General features: G+C 45.9%; 1 protein-coding gene across 1 annotated transcript; it reads right to left on the bottom strand.

The window, feature by feature from the left end:
• Positions 1 to 9,319: 9,319 nt before the first annotated feature.
• On the bottom strand, positions 9,320 to 18,043 carry FBXL14 (F-box and leucine rich repeat protein 14). Its single transcript, XM_032971767.2, has 2 exons — positions 17,281 to 18,043; positions 9,320 to 10,488 (listed from the first exon to the last, which is right to left on the bottom strand). Exons 1-2 carry the CDS (start codon positions 17,500 to 17,502, stop codon positions 9,514 to 9,516), a joined length of 1,197 nt encoding a protein of 398 aa, XP_032827658.1. The 5' UTR covers positions 17,503 to 18,043; the 3' UTR covers positions 9,320 to 9,513.
• Positions 18,044 to 24,419: the final 6,376 nt, after the last annotated feature.

Raw genomic sequence — 24,419 nt, 5'->3', positions numbered from 1 at the left:
GTGTATGTGTAACACAGTGGTGTGTGTGTGTAACACAGTGGTGTATGTGTAACACAGTGATGTATGTGTAACACAGTGGTGTGTGTGTAACACAGCGGTGTATGTGTAACACAGTGGTGTATGTGTAACACAGTGGTGTGTAACACAGTGGTGTATGTGTAACACAGCGGTGTGTGTGTAACACAGCGGTGTATGTGTAACACAGTGGTGTGTGTGTAACACAGTGGTGTGTGTGTAACACAGTGGTGTACGTGTAACACAGTGGTGTGTGTGTAACACAGTGGTGTATGTGTAACACAGTGGTGTGTGTGTAACACAGTGGTGTGTGTGTAACACAGTGGTGTGTGTGTAACACAGTGGTGTGTGTGTAACACAGTGGTGTACGTTCACCCATCACATGAATCAGTCTCTCAGTGGGTTCTTTCCGGCTATTTTTATTTTAAAGACCGATCGGCCTTCTTTACATCGCAGGATCACGAATAGTTGGCGAAACACTTTGGGGAGACCTTCATTTAGCAGTGGCTTGAGCATTACTAATGATGATGACATGCTGTTCATTGCTATGGCCAAGGAATATTAGGTCTGTGTCCATCCGAGAACACTCAAGATGATTTCACAAAATCTATGAACCCTTACACCAATCGTTACGAAACCTACCACATGGCTTACCAAATACCACTGGGCAGAGCCGTCTCGTTTTGGCTCGAGATAGTAACAACAGGCGTTCAATTAAATAATTAACAAAAATTGTTGAAAATTGTACGGCAACAAAAAACCCATACTCTTTGGTTCTATTGGGTAAAGTCACGTGACTTTACCCAATAGAACCAAAGAGTATGGATCCTAGCAGTCACGAAAGCTTTAAATCTAGAACAAAAAAACCCAATCAGCGGCTCCATTGGCGGATTCGTCTTGCCAGCCTGCTGTGTTACCCACCGACCCAAAGCCCGAAATGCACTGCCGCGTCTGTCCTGCCCTCCTCTACCCTCACTCAGCACCGGGCCAACACCGGGCCAACACCTTCATGTGCCATACTCTCCCCCCCAATGCCTGCTGCATTACACCGCACCACCTTGCCGACCGAGTCCGTCCGTCAACGCAACGCTCACACAGCCACGGTGCCGCCGCAGATCCTCGACCGCGGCGGCGGCGGCGGCGGCAGCGGCGGTAGCGCTGCGATTGCCGCAGAGGTTCGCAGTTCGGCTCCAGCGGGCCGCCCCGGTTAGCACCGCGGTGTGTGTGTGTGTGTGTGCGCCGTCTGCTTCGCTCGCAGCGGACGTTCGAGATCGCCCGCGACTTCGATCGCAAGAGTGGGCCCCACGTTGCGTGCGCCGGCGTCAGGGTCCAAACGTTTTGTCAAATTCTAAAAGGACACCGCAAGCCACTCGATTGGGATCGTACCGCACTAGCCGTCGACCCCCTACTTCCGCAGGTCACTCTCGCAAAACGAGAGACGAGGCTGGTCTCGCGTGTTCTCACCCGCTGAGACAATATACACTCCGTTAGACAATATACACTCCGTTAGACAATATACACTCGGACAATATACACTCCGTGAGACAATATACACTCGGACAATATACACTCCGTTAGACAATATACACTCCGTTAGACAATATACACTCCGTTAGACAATATACACTCCGTTAGACAATATACACTCGGACAATATACACTCCGTGAGACAATATACACTCGTACAATATACACTCCGTTAGATAATATACACTGTTAGACAATATACACTCGGACAATATACACTCCGTTAGACAATATACACTCGGACAATATACACTCCGTTAGACAATATACACTCAGACAATATACACTCGGTTAGACACACTGCCTTCTTCATCACGAACCGCACCCCAAACATTGTCCTGTAAATCGCGGTCTCTTTGGACGCAATGATAGCTACTAGTTAAACGCTTTACTGGAAGAGTAGGCCAAAATTACCTCTGCGGTGGCCTCTCCAGAGCCCCCCTCCTATTGCTAGTACAGTGCAACACTTTACGAATACCACATTTGCCGCCGTGATGCTGTAATATCTCAGCACCACTGCGTGCTTTGTGACTGCAGGGGCCATGCCGTGCCTGAACAAGTGAAGAGGAACAGCTGTTGGGGAAAATGTGGCCACGAACAAATTCTGTCTGCACAGCGGCACCCACCCCCCCACCCCAAATGCATCAACTGAGAAAGTCCGTAATAAGCGCAGCGTTCTATTTATGCGCTGGTGCACAGACACCAGGTAAGCCGCGAGCGGAGCTGAACATTAGAGAAGTTTGTTTTGGGGTTAGACACGTGCGAATATAAATGTGTCGTTAAACCCGCCACCACCCGCCACAGAAAATTAGTAAGGTTTGTCACGTAAACAAAACGTGCCAATTCGTTACTCGTACAGCACGCCGGTTGTGTGTTGGAGAGTAAACCCACAACATTTACAATTCCGAGTATGACGTTTCGCCAGTAATTACAACGAGCATCAGCAGGCCACTGACATTTGCAGCTGGACAGTTGTAAAGTGAGCGAACAGCACCCACAACCAGTGCTGTTTGCTTTCGCGCAATTCCAAGGACGAACATATTCGGTCGTCGTTGAGAATTTGATGTGTTTATTCATTTAATCGCTACGATGATAGTAAAACGTAAACGACTGTGAACGAGAATCATCAAGCGTGCCGATGACTCCGACCAACGACCTGAGACACGACGAGACGGGCGTTACCAGTCTCAAACGAAGACGCAGACTCAGATAATGTTGAGAAGTTCTTAAGCTACTGCGGCGGATCGAGGAAGACCAATGAGTGGAAATTGGCTACGTGTAAAAAATATATAGATGTAAAATTTATTGAGATCACTGATTGGCTGACCTGATCATGTTGGCAGAGATTGCACAATCTCCACACCAACGTTGAGTTAGAGTGGGTGGGCTAGACTAAGTGAATGACCGTGTGATGAAATCTGCAGACTAAGATTTGACTAAGATTCAACTTGTTGCCCCCGACTAGACTCGGACTACAGGCTCAAGCAAAACGCTGACCAAGCCAACCCTGGGGAGTGCACATGAAGGTCACCAGGCAAAGGAATATAATCGCTTGTTTTGATAACGTTCGAGCGAGATATAAACTATCAGCGCACTCGATGTAAAGGCAGGCCCAAACTTTGGACTTGAGGGCGACGTGCCCCAGAGTGGTCTACGGCATTGCCGATCCACCACAGCCCATGGGCCACAGCAACAATTTAGGTACCACTATAGGGGGGGGGAGGGGGGTGGCAACTATTTTTGTGAAATTGGTTCCGTACGTGAAAAACAACGGTGGTTTATGGTGATCACATACTGCTTAAGTAAGTTAATTGAAAACAAAAAAAAATCAGTTGTACTGTAAATGTAAATATTTTGGTGCAACTCAAGTAATGCATGTCAGGCAGAATCATGCGAAATATTCTTGGTCTGACCCTAGCTCTTGGCTTGCGAACCAGAACATTGCCTGCCTGCTCACCCCGATTCACATGTTTCGGTGACAAGCAGCAAAAGGACATCTGTGCATAGAGAGCAGTCATAAAGCACCAAAAGTCGAGAGCAGAGGAAACGTATTTGTAAAGAACCTTTTATCACTTGTGGGAGGTGTTTGTAACCACACCCGGCACGGCTCTGCCGGCGGTGACTAAATAAAGCTTTCTGGGAGCACTTCCCGGCCTGGTGGTGGATAAGTGGGGAATCTTTTAAATATTCCCTCTTAACTTAGCTCCAACCAGGAGTATATTATCCTGCAATATAAATGGGAGGCGGGGGGGGTGTGTGTTAACCAGGCGGTGCAAAGAATTGGGATTCACTCCGAGTGGGTATTTATTTGAAGGCAGATTGTTGGTGGGTAATTACCAAATCGTGCCATCTACTGTGAAGTGGATGTTAAAAGCCCTTTGATATAATTAGTGAAAGCGGGCTGGTATCGTTAAAGGCAAATTTAAGAGTTTTGACATTAATTTGTACTTTCCCCACGCCTCGCCCCAGATCTTTTGGTGCCGGCTTGGTGACGCCTTTGTCCAGCAGAGGATTGACCATGGCTGATAATGTTCCAGAAACTAATTCTTCTAAAAAGCCAATGAAAACCTCCATGAGGTCTCACTTTGAAATGATTCAACCGCGCATACACGCACACCTAACCTACGATACAACGGAGAACGCGTCAATCCAAAGCGTCTCATTGAAGTCATGCAACTCCTGCTCAGCCTGAAGTGCCACGAGTGTCCTCAAGGGTCAACATTCTTCCACTCGCAAAAAAAATATATCAAAAGGAAACTGCACCCAAGGTATACTCCTCCAAACGTAGGTTGCCGTCGCCAATGCTACCGATCCATATTTGCTTCTAGTTGGTTTACGTCAATATCCTCGAGCCCTCTGCCACCCGACAGAATCGTCTTATATCGTGGTTAACCGTTGTATATCTTGGTTAAGGGTGAGCATCTTGCTGGGTAGTGCATGGTTAACAGCAATAAACTACTACGTGGCCTAACACACACACACACACACAAAAACAAATATTGATCAAAGTATATTTCGAACTCTATTTTACCTTAACTCGCAACACACATTTTGTAGCCACGTACGTGAACCGCAGTATTGTTGCTTTGTTGACTGGCTGTATATATATGAACCGTGTGTTGTTTTTAATTAAGTGAAACAAAGGTGGGGGATTGCTGGCGTGTGCCGCTGTCCCCTTTCCCAATGCTGCTGTGCTGGTCGCATTAACTCCATGGGTGCTGTTAACTGTAATGAAACACCCTCCTCTCTCTCTTCTGTCTCGCGAAGAAAATTCCACCCGCAAACCAATCCTCCCTTGTTTAAAAAAAAAATAAAACCTTCCCATCGCACCACTTCTTTGGCACCACGCAAAGCTTACTCACCACGCACCACCCCCGAATTTAACTTTTAGCAGCGGTGGCAATTCCGTAAGCCTCAAGACTGTTGTTGACTTGCGTCGCCACACCGGACAGGCAGACGAGGAAAAGTCGAGCGTTCGCCAAAGCCGGGATTGTAACTGGCAGCGGCACATTAAGGGATGGGCTCAGCCCCTTTTCGCCAATTCCCAAGTCTTCCTCAAGTTATATGAACAATCGCAGGCATTGTTCACACATCACCCAGGTGGAGTGCCTCAATCATACGTTGAATCACGGCAAGAGCCCCACGTAGAATAACATTGTGTCACAACACGAGTGTTTCGCAACAAAAGATGTACACGTTTCAACTCCACCACCCCAGCATCATCGGTTGCCTTCACTATGGACCTTGACAATGGCCTTCAGCACAACGGCATCACACGTTTGATTAGGAGCCAGAGTTCTAAATGCTGTTTGAGATAGAATTCCTCAAGTATGACCAGGGCAAAGAATGGCACCGTCCTACAACATTCGTCTTGAAAACAAATGGTGTCAAATAAAACCAAGGTATGGAGAAACGAAGCACACGTTTATTGTTGTACATTGTTACTGCAGACGAGTGCACTCAACACCGGTCCCTCTCCATCCTCCCAGCCTTGTTTCACATCACTCGGCTGTAGATAGAACATGTGAATGATGCAATTCTCAAGTGAAAAGTGGACAGCCCTGGCCGACTTCTCGCATATTTGTAGAGCCACAAATCACTCAAAATTGTATTATTTATTGCTGCACCGTTTAAAAAAATAATCAGCACACTGTACATCGATAATTACGAATCCTATGTTGATAATATGCAAGATTTGTTCAAGGAAAATGTACCCACGGGTTAACTTCATTCGCCTTTAATTAGCAAAATTGCAAAGTCCCGATTTGCAATATCTGTATAGGGCTAGCCTCCACTAGGTGCAGACAACTTGAGGGGGTGTACATAGAGATAATTCATTTGGTCAGGGAAGCAACAGACAGCTCTGCTCTTGACAAGATTGCATATTGACCACCATCTGCTTGAAAGCAGGAAAAGTGAAAGCATGATAGCTTAACAATCTCCCCCTTCTTTGGATGCTCCCGCTCTTCGTTGGAGGAAACAATTTTTTTGCCACTGCACGTGGAGGAAACGAGATGGCTGTCAGTGAGCCCCCCCCCCCCCCCCCCGATGCTCCAAAACTCCTTTTGCACGATCCAAAAAACAGTTTACGGCTGAAAGCTTTCGTTAAAAAATGAATCCACAACTTGGAAAAAAATTACTGTAAACAACTGGGGAATTGTTTCATTCAATTTTCATTACATGGAATGCCAACTCTTAAACCCATACCAGAGCCAACTTTGTGTTTAAAGAGCGCAGCACTGCACATACTAAAAACACGGCGGCACGATCGTCTTTCTTTCAGATTATATTTTTAATAATTTTTTTAATCTCTCAGCATAAATACAGCGGGTGTGCTTTTCAAATACAGTACGTTTCATCAACACGTCTACACAGTAGAGCTGAAATTGTAAAGTTCATTAAAAAAACCAATGTTTTTAGCCAGTTCATCCCTCCCCCCAGTTCATTCTTAAAAAATGTTTCCTGGAAAGATTCCATTAATCTTTCTATCACTTGTGTGCCTCCCCAAAAAAAAGTTGCTTTTTTTTAAACACAATTTTGTATCGATTTCTGCAGTTACATTGTTAAGCTTGTACATCTTTACGATTAGAGTGCAGACTACTAAAGTGATGACAACTGTACTGTACTACGCTGTATTTCAATCACTTAGGGCAGGTTTTTTCCCCCCAAAGCAATTTTATTTATTAAAATATATAAGCTATGTTAGTTTCAAAATCAACAGGTACAACTGTTCCAGTTAAGCAATATGTAGGTAGCAAGGGTTGGAGTTGTGTACAGTACCTTTTTTTAGTTTAAAAAGTAATTTATTTTCCATTTTAAAAACTAAGTATTTTTTCTGTGCACTGCATTCACTCCGGGCCATCTTAGCCAAGCTCCAAGTGAGGTAGATGAACATTCAAATGTTCAGTTTGTCTGCAGTCTCTACAATGAGTATTATTTTCCACACAAGGAATGTCCCAGCATGCCTTCAGCCAGTTCCACGTCCTCATTGAGAACAAAGTCCGCTTGTTTCAAAACAGCGGGTTTTTCACAAAACTGATCACTTCTAAAAATGAATCTTGAACAAGAGTGATTTATAATTGTCCTGGGTTGCACATTACAACCCACGCACTTAAAACATAGTTGGAGGACTGCAAACTTTTTAAACATTCTTTTTTAAAAATATAGTTAGTTTTGACAATTTACAGTCCGTGATGATTCCTCACTTTGCAATGTCCTCATCCAAAGTTAAGGATTAAAGAGAAATAACGCAAGTCAAGCGATGCCCCCCCCCCCGCCCATCGTGCCATTAAAAGTCACCGTCAAATGTTGATTTACCGTCAGCGTTAGTCATCGCCAGTGTTGATTCGCACACTTCCGCTGAAGCCGACGTCAAATTAAAAAGCCAGCCACTGGCTTCCAAGTGGGTCCAGCCAATATTATTGCTATAGAACACACTTAAGACAGTTGGGCGCAGATTCGGATAAAAATGTAAACATTTAAACAAACTGTTCTCTTTTTTTAACATTCCTGGCCTTTTAAGTGAAATGACACTCGTACAAATCCAAAACACAACAAAGCATGCTATGGGAGCACCCCAGAACCTTAAAAGCACATCTCACCAATCTGTAACGTCAAAAATTTCAAAATTCAAAGGCGTTTTTTTTTTTTAAACAGTTGTCTTGTTAAGTCTCTCATGCAAAAGACCTCTAACATTGTTTTTCCCCCCAAGAATGGTAGCAAAGAGAACAGTAAGAAAAACTAAAAATTACTCATTTCCATATGCATTTCCCCAGTTCTGGCATGTGCTCCAAACAAAGCAATCTATGCCAGTTTCTGGGAGTGACATTTTACATTAAGTGCAGCTATGCACTGAATGAGTGCATCTCTCAGTATGATGTCATGAGGCCACAGCGGAGCAAGTCGACCCAATATTTAAACGAGCTATGGGAATACGGCACAACTTTGTTTCTAAACCTCGGTGTCAGGAGATTGCATTTCAGGCTATAGCATGAAAAAAAACACAATCATCAATTTTTAAATCCCTATGTTCAGTGTGACACGTCATGTCTAAGGTTTTTTTTTGCAAACCCAATTCTGAAACTGCAGCAAAATCTTTCGTAAAAACAAAAAAAATTGGTCCAAAAATGTGTTCGACACATCTAGAAAAGAATATGCAACTATGCATCCCCATCTGATGTGCCGTTTGTCTTAAATTGTAACAAACAAGGATCTGTTACATTATAGCCCACAATGCCCTTGGTAGAACCACACCAGTCTCACAAAATAACACCATCTCCTGAAACCAGTTTTAAAAATCCTTGTTCCCATAGCTCCAAGTCAAGGCTTATAAGGAAGGTGATAATGTTGTAAAAATCTAGGGCCAAATATGAATGCCGTGTTTAACCGCCCAACAACAACGTAGGGCTGCTGTGTCAGGTGCAAGAAATAATTTAAACAGTGGGTTGCTGCAAAAGCTGCTGCAAGTCAATTGCCCAAGCACCACTTCTTAAAGAGTTGGCCCCACCGAGTGGGAGCAGTGGTTTGAGATTCAGATCTTGTAAGCAACCATTTTTCCAGCTCTCCATGACAACCCCCATCCATCACAAGTATTGTAATATGAAAATAAAAGCAGAATTATCTTGATTGGCAGACATCTGAGCCATGGGCAGGTCTAAGTTTTTCACCTCGTTAGTTAAATGAAACGCTGCAATGCGAAAGTGGTTTCACATATTGAATTAAAATAAAAGCAGCAGTTGGTGTTTTCTTGTTAAGAGTAAAATAATCCAAGCCACAACAAGCGCGAGCTCCTGCCTGCTAACTCCAACAGCATGTTTCATCTTGTGGCTATGCCCATGTCAACAGATATAGCTCCGATGCTCACTCGCAGGACACCAAAATTGGTATTTTTTTCCCCCCACTCTCATTACCTCACCTGAAAAATCTAAAAGCAATGCCATGATCAACAGCAAAAAAGAGAATGAAAGAAAAAGGGGTTAAAACTACAATTGTGCCATCAAAATACTGTTTGCAGTGTTTACATGTTACATTTCATTGTATTGTATATAACATATGTCAGTTATACAAAAACGTTAATAAAAATAGCTGCATTCAAAGCGTATGTTCAAACAAATATGCTTGAAAAAGGACCTCCTTTTCAATCCTGTCGTATGCCCAACCATCTTAAGTTATTTCAGTCATTTCATTTTAAAGCCAAACATTCAACTGTATCTTCACTCCTCACTTTCAGTACCAGCGCTTTCCACTGTACATCACATGCTCAGGGTCATGACAGCAGTTCTCATTTTAGAAAGACTTTATTCAGTTCCGATGTCTTAAACTCCACATCGCAGCCACCATCCTTAGCGATCACCACATCGCCATCGCGACCACCACCACCTTAGTCATCACGTCCACAAATAGTCCTCGCCGTCTCTTTAAAAACGCATTGCTAACCGAACGTGTTGACGGAAGGGGGCACTCGGCCGTGTCTCATCTCACTCTGTCACTCTCCGTCATCTGCCAGAGTCCCAGGTTGAGCACCTTGAGGCAGGGCAGCTGCGTGATCCTCTCCAGCCCTCGCTTGGTGATGCGGGTGCATCCGTATAGGTCGATGCCCGTGAGCTGCGTCAGGTGGTCCGCGATGAGCTCCAGGCCCTTGTCCGTGATGCGCGTGCACTGCCCGATGTTGAGCGTGCGCAGGCTGCTCATCTGCCGCACCATCCTGTCCAGCCCGTCGTCGCTGATGTGGCAAGAGCAAAGCGACAGAGACTTGAGGTGGTACAGGCCCTGCGCCACGTTCGCCAGACTCTGGTCGGCCACCTTGTCGCAAAACGACAAGTCGAGACCGCCGAGCCGCAGCGTGCCCGTCGACAGATGCATGATGCCCGCATCGCTGATGTTGTCGCACGAGCGCAGGTTCAGCGTCCGGAGGCTCGCCATGTGCGACAGGTGCACCATGCCCGCATCAGAGATGCCGCCGCAGAAGCTCAGGTTCAACGTCTTGAGGTTGGTCAGGCCACGCGCCACACACTTGAGCGCCGCGTCGCTCAGCTTCTGGCAGTCCTGTAGCGTCAGGTGCTCCAGGCCGGTGCAGCCCTCGGCCTCCGTAAGGCCGGCCAGGTGCGCGATGCCCGCGTCCGACACGTGCCGGCAACTGCGCAGGTTGAGGCTCTTGAGGCCGCGCAACCCCCACGCAACCAGGAAGAGGCCACCGTTGGTGACATTGCTGCAGCCCGCCAAGTCCAGCACCTGCAAGCCTTTGAGGTGCTGCGCGATACGCTCCAAGCTGCTGTCAGTCACCTGCTTGCAAAGGCTGAGGTTGAGCACACTGAGCGAGGGAGTGTCGTGCATGAAGGCGTGGCCCAGCCCAGCGTCCGTCAGGTTGTAGCAGCCGCTCAAGTTGAGGCTCTCAAGCCGCGGGAGGCCCTGCACCACGTAGCTCAGGCTGCGGCGAAGGCTCAGCACCTGCAGTGTACAGCGAACAAAACAAAGGTTCAGTCTCAGGTGGAAGGAAATGGACATGTAAAAAGATGTGTTGCACAGTTCATAATCGATTGCTAAATTACCAATAATGTGCCCAAATATAGTCAGATCCTGGACAACAAGCAGGATTGAGCCTGGCTAGTGCTTGCATGGGTGACCATGCATTAAAGCAAGTTGTTATAGGCTGTCCAGTTGCAATTTTATTTACAAAAAAAGCGTCACGTTAACACCATTTCATTTTTCTTACATGCAGTTTCTTCATTTACAAATCTTAAATGGATTCTCACATGCAAAATTAATGCATGCATTGTGAGTATTATCAGTCGGAATCAGTGTATCATTCATTACAAACCAAGTAAAGACAGGCAGAGCTTCAGTCACTGCCGAATTTTAAAGATTGGAATTAAATATATGGTGTTATAGTACATCTCCCACTGGCTTATAAGTCGGCAAGTCTTTGTATTGTAGGGAATATAAAATGTAAACCTTAACAAAGGAACCCGGAGGGCATGTTGTAGGTCATCAACGCATCTTTAACATCCACTTGATGGCAGATGTAACTCGAGTATTATTATTCAAGAATAAAAAGAGTGGTAACGATCAATAAAATCCTTTATTCAATACACAACAGTTAGTGACACAGCACATCTCTATTTTACGGACGTTTATGTGCCAGGAAGTATATTTTGTATGCAGAAACGTCACATTGTTGTTTGTTATTACCAATCACATCGACAACTGCACTGTCAAGAGTTCCATGGAATGAGGAAACGTAGTCCTTCTAGAATCCTTCAGCAGCAAAACCTCGCATTGGAGAATGGCCCCGGAAGGCGGCACCAACCACCACACCACTTCTGCTGGAGTCGCTCAAAATGGGCCTTCTTACCCAACACTGGAATGCACCCATCTTCATTCCCACATGGCAATCGTCCAGTACACAATACATTATAGATTATTTAAACTTAAAAGCCTCCTTGCTGGGGGATCGGCCATTTATGCCTAAGACCAATCTGTGTGACACTACTGCATAGGTTTTAGCAGTCGTGATGAGATAGCTTTTGACAATGAAGCTCTCCGAACTTGTAGAGAAATGCCTGAGAAGCATGCTTTCACAAACACCCACCCCGGTGCAGGCCGAACAGACAAAACTACAACAATGTACTTTGTGCAGTCACTGATGACCGGGTTGAAACCATCAACTCACTGTACTCAAGAATGTGGCTTAATCACGGGTCGCTGCCAAGTCGAACCCATGTGCTCCAGTACAGCCATTAGCTCCCATAGCCACCCGGCCACTTCCTGTAGGTGATTAACCAATTTGTAAGGGAGCACAAAATGGCCAACTTTCCAATTTTTACAGAAATGTTTCACCCTTACATCATGCATTTCCCGCTGTCTCTCGATGGAGACAATGTCCCATCAGCGTCCCACCTCGTTACAAGTATATTTTTTTTATTTGATCTATAATAGCAATTGGTGTCTTTCAAATCAGGTGAGACCGTTAATTTTTTTTATGAAACCTGGATGAAAATAAAAGATTGCATTGTTAGTGGTGCAAAATAAAATAAATCAAATCAAATAAATCGCGTTTGTGGGTTAGCACGGCCTTCTAAAAAAAAAATGTACAGCAGGCTAATATTTCGGAAGGCGGCCAGAAACCTTTCAGCAAGATAAGCGCAATTGTCCAAAACATCAACCTATTGTGCATTTTCATGTTACAAGGCCGTGTTCATGATGCACATGGAGTTAAAAATGTTCGTGCAAGATAACCATCGTTGTATTGCGAAAGTTACCAGATCAAAGCTGTAACAACAGCAGTAACATCACAAATTATGAATGTTCAGTATGGGTAATGGTCAAATTGGGCTACATTTAGATGCCAACGCTGGCACAATCTTACAAATAAATTAAAACAATTTAAAAAGGTCTACTTCACAGAAGGAAAAAATAAATCGCCATACGGTGCAGTAAGTACAGGAGCAAAAAGGACAATGATACAGCATACAATTACAAATACCATGTTGGGATTCGAACCTTCGACCTCGCCATCTGGAGATGAACGCAATGACCGCCTGGCACCACCATGCATTCCCATGTGAAAGTAAACTCTGGCTCCCCTCCACCCACTACGAACATTTACTTTGCAAAGAGAAAACTGGGGACCTCGACAACCCACTAGACCCGTCTCTTGAGGAGGGCAGCCTGGGGCCACCTACACCATTCATGCCCTGAACCTAGGACCTCTGCACCATTCCCTGGGAACCATTCCTTTGTGTAATGTAACCTGAGTGCACTCCCTGACCTTTCCCTTGTACGGGAAACCCGGAAACCCCCAGTAACCTTTCTTGTGTGAAGGGAAACGCGAGGGCTTCCACGTCCTCCTTCAGTGTTTATGTGTGCATGCAGGAGGGCAGTAGCGTTGTATGTACACTTTACAGGAAACACAGGCAGTTGTATACTTGATGGTGCACGTGGGAGTCCATGTACTATGTACATATACACAATACGCATTCGAATATATACGTGGTAGTGCACGTGCGAGTATACAGTATGTGCATGTCAGCTTATGTCCCGTATATACATAGTGAACATATATTAGTGAACAGTATATGGATCCGCAACAGTAAATTCTACGTAATGATTTATGGTAAAATTATGAAGATCATTCAAATTGAACATGCAAATCAAAATATTAAATAGAATACAACTGGGCTTCAGACATCCAATGTCCAAAGAAATTCAATCCGAAACTCATCCCGAGTGCAATCAATTACTTAGTGCGAGTGTATGTGCGTGGAGAATATGTTAGTGTACTTAAGTGGATGCAGCATGGATGTATACAACATGTATGAGTGTATACAGTATGTGTTTGTTCATGTGGAGGCCGTCATCCGACGGCAGAGGAGCTACAACTCAGAACGAGTGAAGCGCCGGGTGGCTAAAACACAGACAGTTGGCACAGTAGGGGGCACAGGTGGTGGCATCGGCCAGTCATCTGTCAGTCCACCCAGGCACCTGGGTCTGTCCCGTGACCTCCTGCCAGTTGGCGTTTGACATTTCACGTGGCCGTAAAGTGCACATAGCCTGGCACAAGTGCCGTGGTTACGTCACCGCCACTTAATGGCGAGTGGCTCTTGCTGTCGTGTATGCGTGTAGGGAATATCATTGTGAACATATTTGGCAAAGGGGGGCTTGGCTCGGTGGCAGTTTGAGCAGCTCACCAGGCGTTATGCTTGCAGGTACAAATCCTTGTTGGGGGGGGGGGGGGTAAATGCCAAATGAGATTCATTCAGGGGGTCAATAAAACGAAGTACCACTTTATGGAGTACTCAGCAAGAACTCGTCCCTGTCATACGAATGAAGAATTTTCACCACTGGCAAATGGTGTAAAACGGGAGAAAGGGGTCACTTGAAGGTTCATTTGTACAGAAAAATCACGAACTTTTACATTTGTATGCAGTGTGAGTGTCGTACATGCGAGTTTTATATTCCATGCGAGGATATACATTAATGTGCGTATGCGTACAGAAACATGTTAAGATATAGTGAACAAAATGTGTACAGGAGACGAGGGGAGTTGTGACTTCAAATGCAGCAAATTTACATTTACAACTGGCACGATGCATCCACCTCTGGATGAAGGTCTCCTCATAATCAACAGCAATCCCTCAGTATTGCAATTCTATAAATCTAACTTGCCCCCCCCCCCCCCCGCACAGGAGCCCAATCTTGTCACTCCTCCGTAGCCACTGCTGGACATGTTCCCTCTCCTTGGGCCGTCATTCCGTCACCCGTCCTAATCCATTCTAGCAACCATGCACCCTACCCACGACCAATTATTGCGGGTGCAAATTTGACGTCTCAAATTTGCATGTACAGTATTATTTCATTCAAGTCTTTGTCATCCTTACCTCAGCGTATTTCCCAGCAGAGCCGCAACTAGTGAATATAAAAGTAGTCAATCAATTGGCTTAATAAGACAATTGAATATAGTCTGCATAAAAATGCAACAATTACCACACAAGGCTGAGGCTATCTGCAGGACAAATCATGTAATAATAGTCCCATACTAACACAGACTGTAGTTCAATTACTAACAATACAGCACAATATTAACCAATTCGAACGTTAATAATGATTAAAGAAATCAGAATAACTTTTAACGATTCGCACTAACATTCTACAATTACAATGAATACACATTGCAAACAGCCCTTATATTTAATCTACTGCTGGATGACGGCCTCCCCATTCTGTCATCATACTTCACACCACTGGTGTGGCTTTGTAAAGGCTGGATCCGGTTAGACATCAATGGCAGCCGATGTGCGCCGTGGCCAAGAATTGAACTCTGTTTACTGGGTTCATAGCACAGTGCATTAAACACTGCGTCACGGCTCCACACTAAATATAAAACACTACAAATGGAGAATGTCCCTTAAAAAAACACTTAAACAAACTATCAGACTAACACTTAAAGTGTGATTGTACTATACCAGTAAATTGTAACCATAGCAAGTCTAATTTGGGCAAGGATTGATGACAGTCACTGTATCAACATGTGAGCCTGGATGTCTGGGCCTCACCATATTATAATGGCTGCCGATTAATAGAGTCCTCAAATGACATGTACATAGAATAAAATTCAGCATAGTCCTTCCCATAGAAAAAATAATTGCAGCACCAATTCCCAGCATGCATTCTATACGGTCTCTCTGCTATTGTACGTGTCAGAAACCACGTTTCCGATCTCCATTCCAAACCAGGCATATGCAATGATTGCAAATCGTCTTTTTTATGCACACTGCAAGTAAAAGACAGAAACATCCACAAATGGTAATCTTTACACAAGCAACATGGCACTATACAGTACCAAAATGCGTAGTGGATGGATTAAAGGAGACCCATTTACTGAATGTTTACACAATTTAATTGTGTTGTGATGTTTTTTCTTCACGCGTGGAGACAAAACCGACTAATAACTAGAAACCCATTAGTCTCTTAGTACACCTACCTGAAACTGTTCACCAAGACCAGAGAACTAAATACATGTACAACGGAGGCCAAACAGTTGGGATTTAGAAAAAAGGGTCATTTGTAGAAACTCATTATAAAGAATCTAGAAAAATACGGAAATCAAACACCATTATGCCAGGCTATATGAGAATGCTGAAAGAAACTGTGTAAATTATGCATTTGTCCAAGATCTCGCGAATCAAGGCGTTAAATTTAAAGGAAATAATAAAACTATTTACTGTATAAACGCAGGGCAACCTATCCGCCGATTGAAAAACGTAACAGAATACTAAAATCAGAGGGGGTCAAACGTCTCATCAAGGCTCACAGCAAGCAACATTTTGTAAAATATATATTCTCCAAAGATAGCATTGGAGAAAATAAATGTATCAATTTAAAGACGCATTAAAGTGCACCGACCACGAGTCTTTATAAAACTACAAGAATGGAAATCTATTGAAAACGATTCCACTTTAACGCCAAGCAAAAAAAAGAGTTGGGCTAAAAGATAAATGAACAAAAACCAAAGTCTGGTACCGAATAATAAGTTTGTAGAGCAAGAAGGACATTTGTTGGGACCTCGATAGAACCCGATGTAGTTACTAGGTGCCACTGTTAATTAGCGAGGGCGGACGGCGATAGAGGTTGGAGTACTTTTCGGAAAACTGAATGGGGGGGGAAAAAAAGCACAGCATATGCAAAGCATCTGCATGGATGAAGTTGCATTAATACCCAGAACCTTCTGCGCAATTCATACATTGTAAGAAACTAGTTAAGACGCCACACATGTCACAAAATCACGCGTATATAATGAAAATTCAAAACACAAGTATTGCGAGTATACAGACGTATTTGTGGATGTGTCCGGTTGGCCAAGTATGCAGCACAGTAACATGTGTGCATATGCAAGTGTATACGCGGAGTATGTGTGCAGGACAAGCGAATGATGTGTGTAGCAAGTGTATGCTCGCGACTCCACGAGACAGTACGTGCACCTCAAGTATTTTTTTGCCATGTGTCAATGTGTAGCCATGTACGAGGTTGTATTTTAGTTCACAGTACGCGTGTACAATACAGTGTAAAGTACATGGTTGAATGCATAGTTCATAGAGCAAGTACACAGTTGAGTACAGTAGTATACAGTGCGCGAGTGTATACTCGCAACACAAATTGAAGCTGCATGTGTATACAGGACATGAGCGCATGTCGGTACTGTTTTTTTATGCAATTACAGTTTACATTACGCGTGTACAGTACGCGGGCGCATACAGTACGCCTATATGTACTGTACGTGCACACATTACCATAGTAGACAATGCCATACAGCACCTCACAGATGTACTCGCATACCCTCACAAGACACTAAAACCAACACAACACATCACACCACAGTATAGGCGACCACAAAAAAAAACACGTGTACAAATTACCGCACACAGCAATTGACACAGAACACACACGTGCACATCTTCCACGCGCCGCACAGGCAACTACTAACACAGACAACACGTGCACGCGCACACACACACACGCGAACACAAAGTCACATACATGACCAAACTACCCACATTTTTACACGCGCGCGTGCAGCGTGTACACAAGCAAGCGGTGCAGCTCGACACACAAGGGGCATCTCCCCCCCCCCACCGCCTGTGTGTGTGTGTACACGCTACAGCGGCGTACAGAGAGATATAGAGAGCACGGTCAAAGAAGACGGCCACAGCGGCGGCGGCGGCGAGCAACCATTGGGGGTCCGACCTGCACTCGGGCGATGCCGCGGGCCTGCAGCGAGGGGAAGAGGGACGGGTTGGCGCGCCTCAGGTGCAGCTTGGCCTCCACGCCGCGCCACACGGAGCGGTGGTAGGCGGCGTCGCGCCACGCCGAGCACACCTGCGCGGCGCGCCCCTTGTCCCGCACGTCCAGGTAGCTGAAGATGAGCGCCAGGATCTCGGGGAAGAGGCACGACACGTGCGTCTCCATGGCCGTTTGTGGAGCTCTTCGTCCTCGTCGTGTCGCAGGCACACCTCCCTCTCCACTCCTCCACTCAGTCTCTCCTCTCTGCACCACCCCCTCTCCTCCTCCTGCACACTCCTACTGTTACCCCTACTGTTAGGGTCACTGGTGAAGACTGCTGCGGTTGGTCGTGTTACTGCTGCTGGGGGGTTTGTGGCTTTTGGTGTTGGTGACGATTCTCTTGGTTAGTAGTGGTGGTTGTTGGTGCCGCTATGATCTTTGTTGCTGTTGGTGGCGATCGTATCGATAGTGTTGGGGGTTGTGCTACGATGTGTGACTATTATTATTGGTATTTGTGGCGATATGATCTGTTGCTGCTTACGAGTATTTGCGAGTGGTGGTGCTGCTGCTGCTGCTGCCGTGATGTTCGTGACTACTGCTGGTTGATGGCGGTAGCGCTATGGCTGCTGTGGCTGTTCGTGTTACAAGCTGCTAGCCGCGTAGATTCTACTGTAGTTGTTGCAGCGGCGGTGTCGCTGGTTATATTGTTGGGTGACGGCGTTCTAATTGGTGGCGGGGTGTTGTGTCGCTTCTATTATTGACGGCCGTCTGCTGCGGAACGCAACAAGACTTGGATACCAGTTACGAGTCGCTCTTCTTCACCGTCTTATGGTTCTTTCTTTCGGAATTGCCTTATCGCGTTAAGTATCGCACCGGTCGCGAATCTTACTTTAATCCCCCCGTGTTCCACGTTCTTGTCTTAAATCAATTAAATAATTCTCTTTTTGATGGCTTGCGAGGTCGATCGTGAGGCAAAACATTTTCTTCGGAAAAAAATTACGCCGATTTGAATAAAAAAAAACGGCCCCGCACCGTGAACATCAACGAGAAAACAACTTAAGCTAAAAAAATAAAGACTGCAAAACATTTATAAAATAAAAGTTTGTTTAAACGCCACCTCTGAAGACGCTGCGCACCGCCCCGCGCGGCCAGACACCGCGGAGTCTCGCGCAGGCGGAAACGAAACCCCCCCCCCCGCAGCCCCGCCCCTCCTTCACTCTGGCCCCGCCCCTCCTTCACGCACCCGCCCCTCCACCGGCCCCGCCTTTTATCCTCCGCTGCCCCGCCCCTCACTCCCCCCCCCCCAACATCTCCCGGCTTGGTGACAGCCCCCCCCCCGCCAACCCTATCGAGTGAAACCCCCTCCCCGCAGCCAGATTCTCGCTTGCCCCATTGGCTAACGCACGGACCACGTGGTGTTTTTTGGCGGGGACAGGAAATCGCGGGAGAACGCGGATGGATGACGTAGCTTCCGGTGGTGAGGGGTGGGGGTGGCACAGAGTGTGGGTGGGTGTGTAGGTGAGGGGGGGTAAACTTCAGCTGCTGCCGAGTCACAACCCCCCCCCCTCCCCGCTTCGGGGCCCCTCCCACAATCAGCCCCGCCCCTATCCTCCCCACCCCCGCTTACGCCCGCCCCTCCCCCACATGGAGGTAGTCGCGGTGTGTGGGGGCGCGCGCGCTGTGATGACGTCTCCCCGGCGTCGGCGAGAGGGAAGAGGCGGAGTGGAGTGGTGGCCCACGTGGGTGGGGCGCGTGCGCGCGCATGGTCGCACGAACGCCGTGGAATGGATTGTCACGAAATGTTTTTAAGAGCGAACTTTTGTGCTCTAAATCTTGATTTGAAGCTTTAGTGACCCCCCAGGAATTGGTCTGTGGTTGTTTCGGTAAAGTCACGTAGAAAGAAATAATTGTGATCTATTATTTATTTGTTTATATCTACGTGTACCGAAAGGACCACAGAGTAATTTGCGTTCTTTTTAGATTTTAATTTTCAACGCGTAGGCTCTCGCGACCCAATATTGTTCACTAAAATAAGACGTGTGGGTTAGAGCGCCTAAGTATAAATGTGTTGTTTAACCCTCCACCAACCCGACACGGCCAAGTAAGGTTGGTCACGCAAACAACGGTGGAGGTTTTACGACACATTTATTATACTTACGCTATCTAACCCACAAAAAAAACCCTTTATCATGATTGTGTGCTCTTCCAGTGATATTTAAACCCCGTTTGTAAATGTTTAACGCGTAGGGTTTCGCGACCAATATACATAATATAAGGGTGTTTTGGGGCTACATCGCGTAAATAATAAATGTGTCGTTAAACCCGCCACCACCCCAATTAGTAAGGGGTTCGTCACGTAAACAGAACGTGTCAATTCGTTACCAGTACAGTGTGTTGGTGAGTAAATCCACTTTGTAAACGTGGATTAGCTCTCTAACACTTACCGGTGTTGCTGTGCTAGTAACGAATTGGCCACGTTCTGTTTACGTGACGAACCCCTCACTAATTGGGGTGGTGGCGGGTTTAACGACACAACATTTATATATTAACGCGATGTAACCCCCACCAATAAAAACCCTTACGTTCTGCTCGTTCGTAATTATCGTCGTGGTGATAGCGAAGCGGCAGTGTCCGTGATCTTAGTCATAAAGTCCCCCGTGTTGTACTGCGACGTCCCAACTTTTTAGGCACGCGTTTATATTATTAATCCTATCGTGATTCACACGATTTCTGTCTTTTGTTATTCCCAGTTTGCATTTGTACCGATTAAAAACATCTCGGCGGACTTGTGGTTGAATGGAATTTGCGTACGAGCTGCATTGAAACCGCAGTGCAACAATATTTACTTGTGTAACGTCAGGACGCAGGACGTACTTGGAACATTACATTAGCTTTACAAACCTCAAACGTTGCGTTATTAATGGAATTGTTTTTGTACGGAACTGTTACGGTACATGGCCTTTGGGTGACAAACTTTAGTTGCATATTTAAATTAATAACAATACGTAGCTGCAGTGCAAGATTTAAAGCGACGTAGATTCACAATGCCCTACAATCTTGGAATATGTTTCACCCTAGAATCTCGAAAACCATTGCCTTTCAGATGGTGGGTGCATGCATTAATATATTTTTTAACAAAGGCGGTGCTAATTGTAATGATTGTAAGGGACTTTTATTTTTGAGCTCAGGGTGGTGGTGTTGGCGGCATTGCCGCTACTTTAATTTCTCTACAACAGCAACACCAACCTGCTCTTTGCAGTTCAACGTTTCTGACGATCCGGTGCCACGTTTTGCTTTGCTGTCCACCCCCATCCCATCACCTTCCCATCCCTTCCCATCTCATCCCCTTCCCATCTCATTCCCTTACCATCCCTTCCCATCTCATCCCCTTCCCATCCCCATCTCATCCCCTTCCCATCTCATTCCCTTACCATCCCTTCCCATCTCATCCCCTTCCTATCCCCATCTCATCCCCATCCCATCTCATCCCCTTCCCATCTCATTCCCTTACCATCCCTTCCCATCTCATCCCCATCCCATCGCATTCCCTTCCCATCTCATCCCCTTCCTATCCCCTTCCCATCCCATCTCATCCCCTTCCCATCTCATCCCCTTCCCCATCCGATCCCATCCCCTTCCCCCTCCCGCGCCAAAAAAACGCTGCCACGGTTTTTTAAAAACACAAACGCCGTGGATCCGTTGGTGACGTCATTTCCTGGCCCTGCGTGGGGCGAGGTTGGGAGATTTTTGGGTTTTTTTTTAAACAACAAAAAAAATCTCTCAGCCGCCGCGGCCGCGGTCGCCTCTTCTCGTCCCTTTATTTGTTTTAAACCGCAACAATCGCAATTGTCTAAAGCCCCGCGTAGGGAATCGTCAGCCCCTTCTCCCAGAGCCAGCTTCGTCGTTTGAGGGGGGGGTTCACATTTCGCGTAATAAACGCGGAAGCGACTGATGTTTAACGTCGCCACGCTTGCGGCGCGTGAACATTGCGGTCACGGAGCGAGCCGTTACGGAACTTCTCATTCCTTGCGAATGCGGCGGCAATTGCGTTTGCAGGATCTGAAGGTGCCCGGTGTCGACCAACGGGAGGAGGGGGAGGGTTTGCTTATCAACAGCTGTCGCCGCAGCAGGGCCTCTCAGCAAAGTGTGGCTCGGTTCGATTCCCTGGTTCGGACTTCTCTCTCTCTCTCTGGAGTTCGTTTTCTCTCCCTACGGAGTTTTTTTCTCCCGATGTTCAGCATCCTCCGGTTTCTTGAAACCCGCGTAGCTTTAAACGAACACAAAAAAAACCACCACAACAACATAGATTGCCACTGGCCAAACAGCATCCCAACGCTGAAACATGCCCTGCGAAATTACTCAATTGGCATGGCGGGGTGAGCGTTGCCGGCCTCTCTGCAAAGGGTTTGACAAGATCCTCCTGACAAAGAGGCTTGAGACTCGGGGAGGCCTAGGGGAATAAAGGGGGGCCGTTTTACATCTGCAAAATATAAAAGCAGGACTCGTCCCTGTCTGCCTCCACAAAGAGAATCAATGTTTCGTCCATCAGCCTTTTTTTTAATGCTTTGTCAACCAATATTACCAAGCAGCATTTGTTTAAGGCAAGCAAGCTCTGCACTGGACTGGGTTTTAAACAATGCGGCTCGTATAAGTAGAGCCAGCCTTCTAAAATGAAGTCCTGCTGGATTGCCAGATGTTATTGTCATGAGCATTCCATATAAACTGTGACTGCTGGTTCATAGCGAATGCAGTACTGCGCACATACTATCTGCAGTTCACTTTGGAAAACCACATTGCAGCTCTGGCCATCCTCGCACCAGACATAAAATCCTGACGATTTAAATGACATTTCAGTACCAATGGAGACACATTCGGTCACTGCACCCTCACTACCATCTCACGCCACTCCAAATGTTGATTAAAGTCGTCATCGGTCTTGCCCAATCCACTTCTGAGTGAAGGTTTCTCCCAGCCACCGACTCTCGCAAGCCTGCAATGCAGCAATCCACACGAGGGGATTTCATTCGCTCCATCTCCTCGGAAGTACTGCATACAGTACTTGATCATTTGCCATTTCCCTTCAGAGCGAAGTGTCCTGCCAGAGCCCCATTTTTCTTAAACCATTTAAAATAACTACAAAAAATGCAAATCTCAATGCGTTTTTAAGATGTTTAGCAGACATGGGTGTCCAATGATATGCATTTATATTGTATTTATAGCGTTGGTTATAGAGTATTTCCCCTTTTCATCTTCAGATCATTTTTATTGTAGAATGTGAGTTGACGCCCGTTGACAATCTCACAAATGAAGGTATGTCACAGGATCTATAACGTCAATCTAATCATAAGCTAAAGTCAATCCACTTCTCATGATCCTGCAATGTAACAATTCACCCAGCTCCTTTAAACTCCATCTCCACAATCTTGATTTGAAGCTTTCGTGACTGCAGGGATCCATACTCTGGTTCTTTCGGTAAAGAACCATCTCCACAGTAGACAACCTGGCAGATGTGTTCCATGCCTCGACTGCCACTTTGTTAGTATTCTTCACTCGCTGTCATTCCTTTAAGCGATGTGTCTGTCTTGTCCAAGCCCTTTTAAAGTTTTTTTGTTGTAACAATTTGAATTGTCTTTAACTTCGCGAATGTTCTCTAATCCACGTTTTCCTCTCTCTCAAAGTGATCACGAGAACACACATTTTCGCACTTCACAGTACACTTTTCAGTTTATGTTCAATTTTATTTCATTAATGTCCGCGTTTCTGATCCGCCTGTCATTTCAAGGCAGTACGCACCGTTTATTAGGAGACAATAATATCCCGTGGACTGTTAACACCACCAGCTGAGCAGCTGAATTCAATCAAGCCGACAAACCGGTTGGGTGTTGGCAAGTGCTCTAAGTGCTCCACGGTATTCAGCAGCTCTCGTCCATTGAGAGCGGTAGATTCATCGCAACACAAACGTAAAAGTGGCATGCTGTCAGTTTCACAATTAATGCCTCTCTCCCACCCACCCACCTACCCCCTCACCTCCTCTGATCCCAGTCGACTTTTTTTTCGTCCTGGTGTGGGCCTGCCTGTTTAATGATTGCTAGATGCACAATTGGTGTTGTGCCTGCATGAATCGCTACCTCCTTTGTGTGACCGGACACTTCAAATGAGCCTCCGACAATACTGCCACCCACGAGCCCGATGGCATACATTCGCGCACTCCACCCACTTCCCACCCAGTGGGAATTATCTCATTTCGTGTGGCTGTCCCGTGGAATTATGAGCGCGCCTGGATGGCGTTCGCCAGTTCTCACGACTGCTCAATTGTAACACGGCCAAGTAAAACAACTGTGTTCCTCTTTAAGGTATATTTTGCGGGAGAGGTGGTGCAATGGTTCGCTTGTTGGGCTATGAACCCGGCAACCGGAGTTCATTTCTTGGCCACGGGTAAAATCAGTGGCGAGGGACTCCCGTTAGTGACGAGTCGTTTTCGCAGAGGGACATCAGCAGCAGTGATCCCACCTTGCTACCACAGAAGCCATCGGCTGTCTCACCTCAACGTAGAACTGCAGTTAACCGTTGCTTTTAAATGGCAATACGCAAAAGAAGGTGAATTGGTGAGTTATATCTCCACTCCACTCCCCTCCACCCAACCCTCAGTGACCAGCTTGGCGAAACGTGAAAAATTAGAGTAGGTTTAACCCTTTCTGCCAATAAAACAGGTCTTAAGATGTTCAAACACCAAATAGATTCCTTTTTCAAGAAATCAAGTCTGCATTAACCACATGTACTTGTGGCGAACATGGAAACAATATGCTCTGATAATATATGCATTGTCAGTTTCAAAGATAATGCATATATTGGTGTTTGAACATCTTAACATATGTTTTATTTCCAGAAAGGGAAACCCTATTCTTATCTTTCATACTTTTATATTAGCAAAAAATGTCCCATGATACGGTCAAACAATTCACACGATTGACATGGATTGCGGGGAGACCAGCAGTGGATTTACTAATGGCTGTAAAAAAAAAATAACTTTTACAGTTCTTTCAAAGCTGGTCTCAATTTGGTGACTCGTAGCTGGGTGTGCAGCATCCACAAGTACAGCAGCT

The sequence above is a fragment of the Petromyzon marinus genome, chromosome 46 (assembly GCF_048934315.1).
Source record: "Petromyzon marinus isolate PM22_M1 ecotype Great Lakes invasive population chromosome 46, UKy_Petmar_22M1.pri1.0, whole genome shotgun sequence".
In the NCBI taxonomy this organism is placed as follows: domain Eukaryota; kingdom Metazoa; phylum Chordata; class Hyperoartia; order Petromyzontiformes; family Petromyzontidae; genus Petromyzon; species Petromyzon marinus.
The sequence above is the reverse complement of the archived record's forward strand: the minus strand, read 5'-3'. Positions and strand labels throughout refer to the sequence as shown.

Coding starts and splice junctions, on each gene's coding strand:
- FBXL14 (XM_032971767.2), bottom strand. CDS start 17,502: ATGGAGACGCACGTGTCGTGCCTCTTCCCCGAGATCCTGGCGCTCATC. Junction 10,489..17,280: donor GCGGCATCGCCCGAGTGCAG/GTCGGACCCCCA, acceptor TGTACACTGCAG/GTGCTGAGCCTTCGCCGCAG.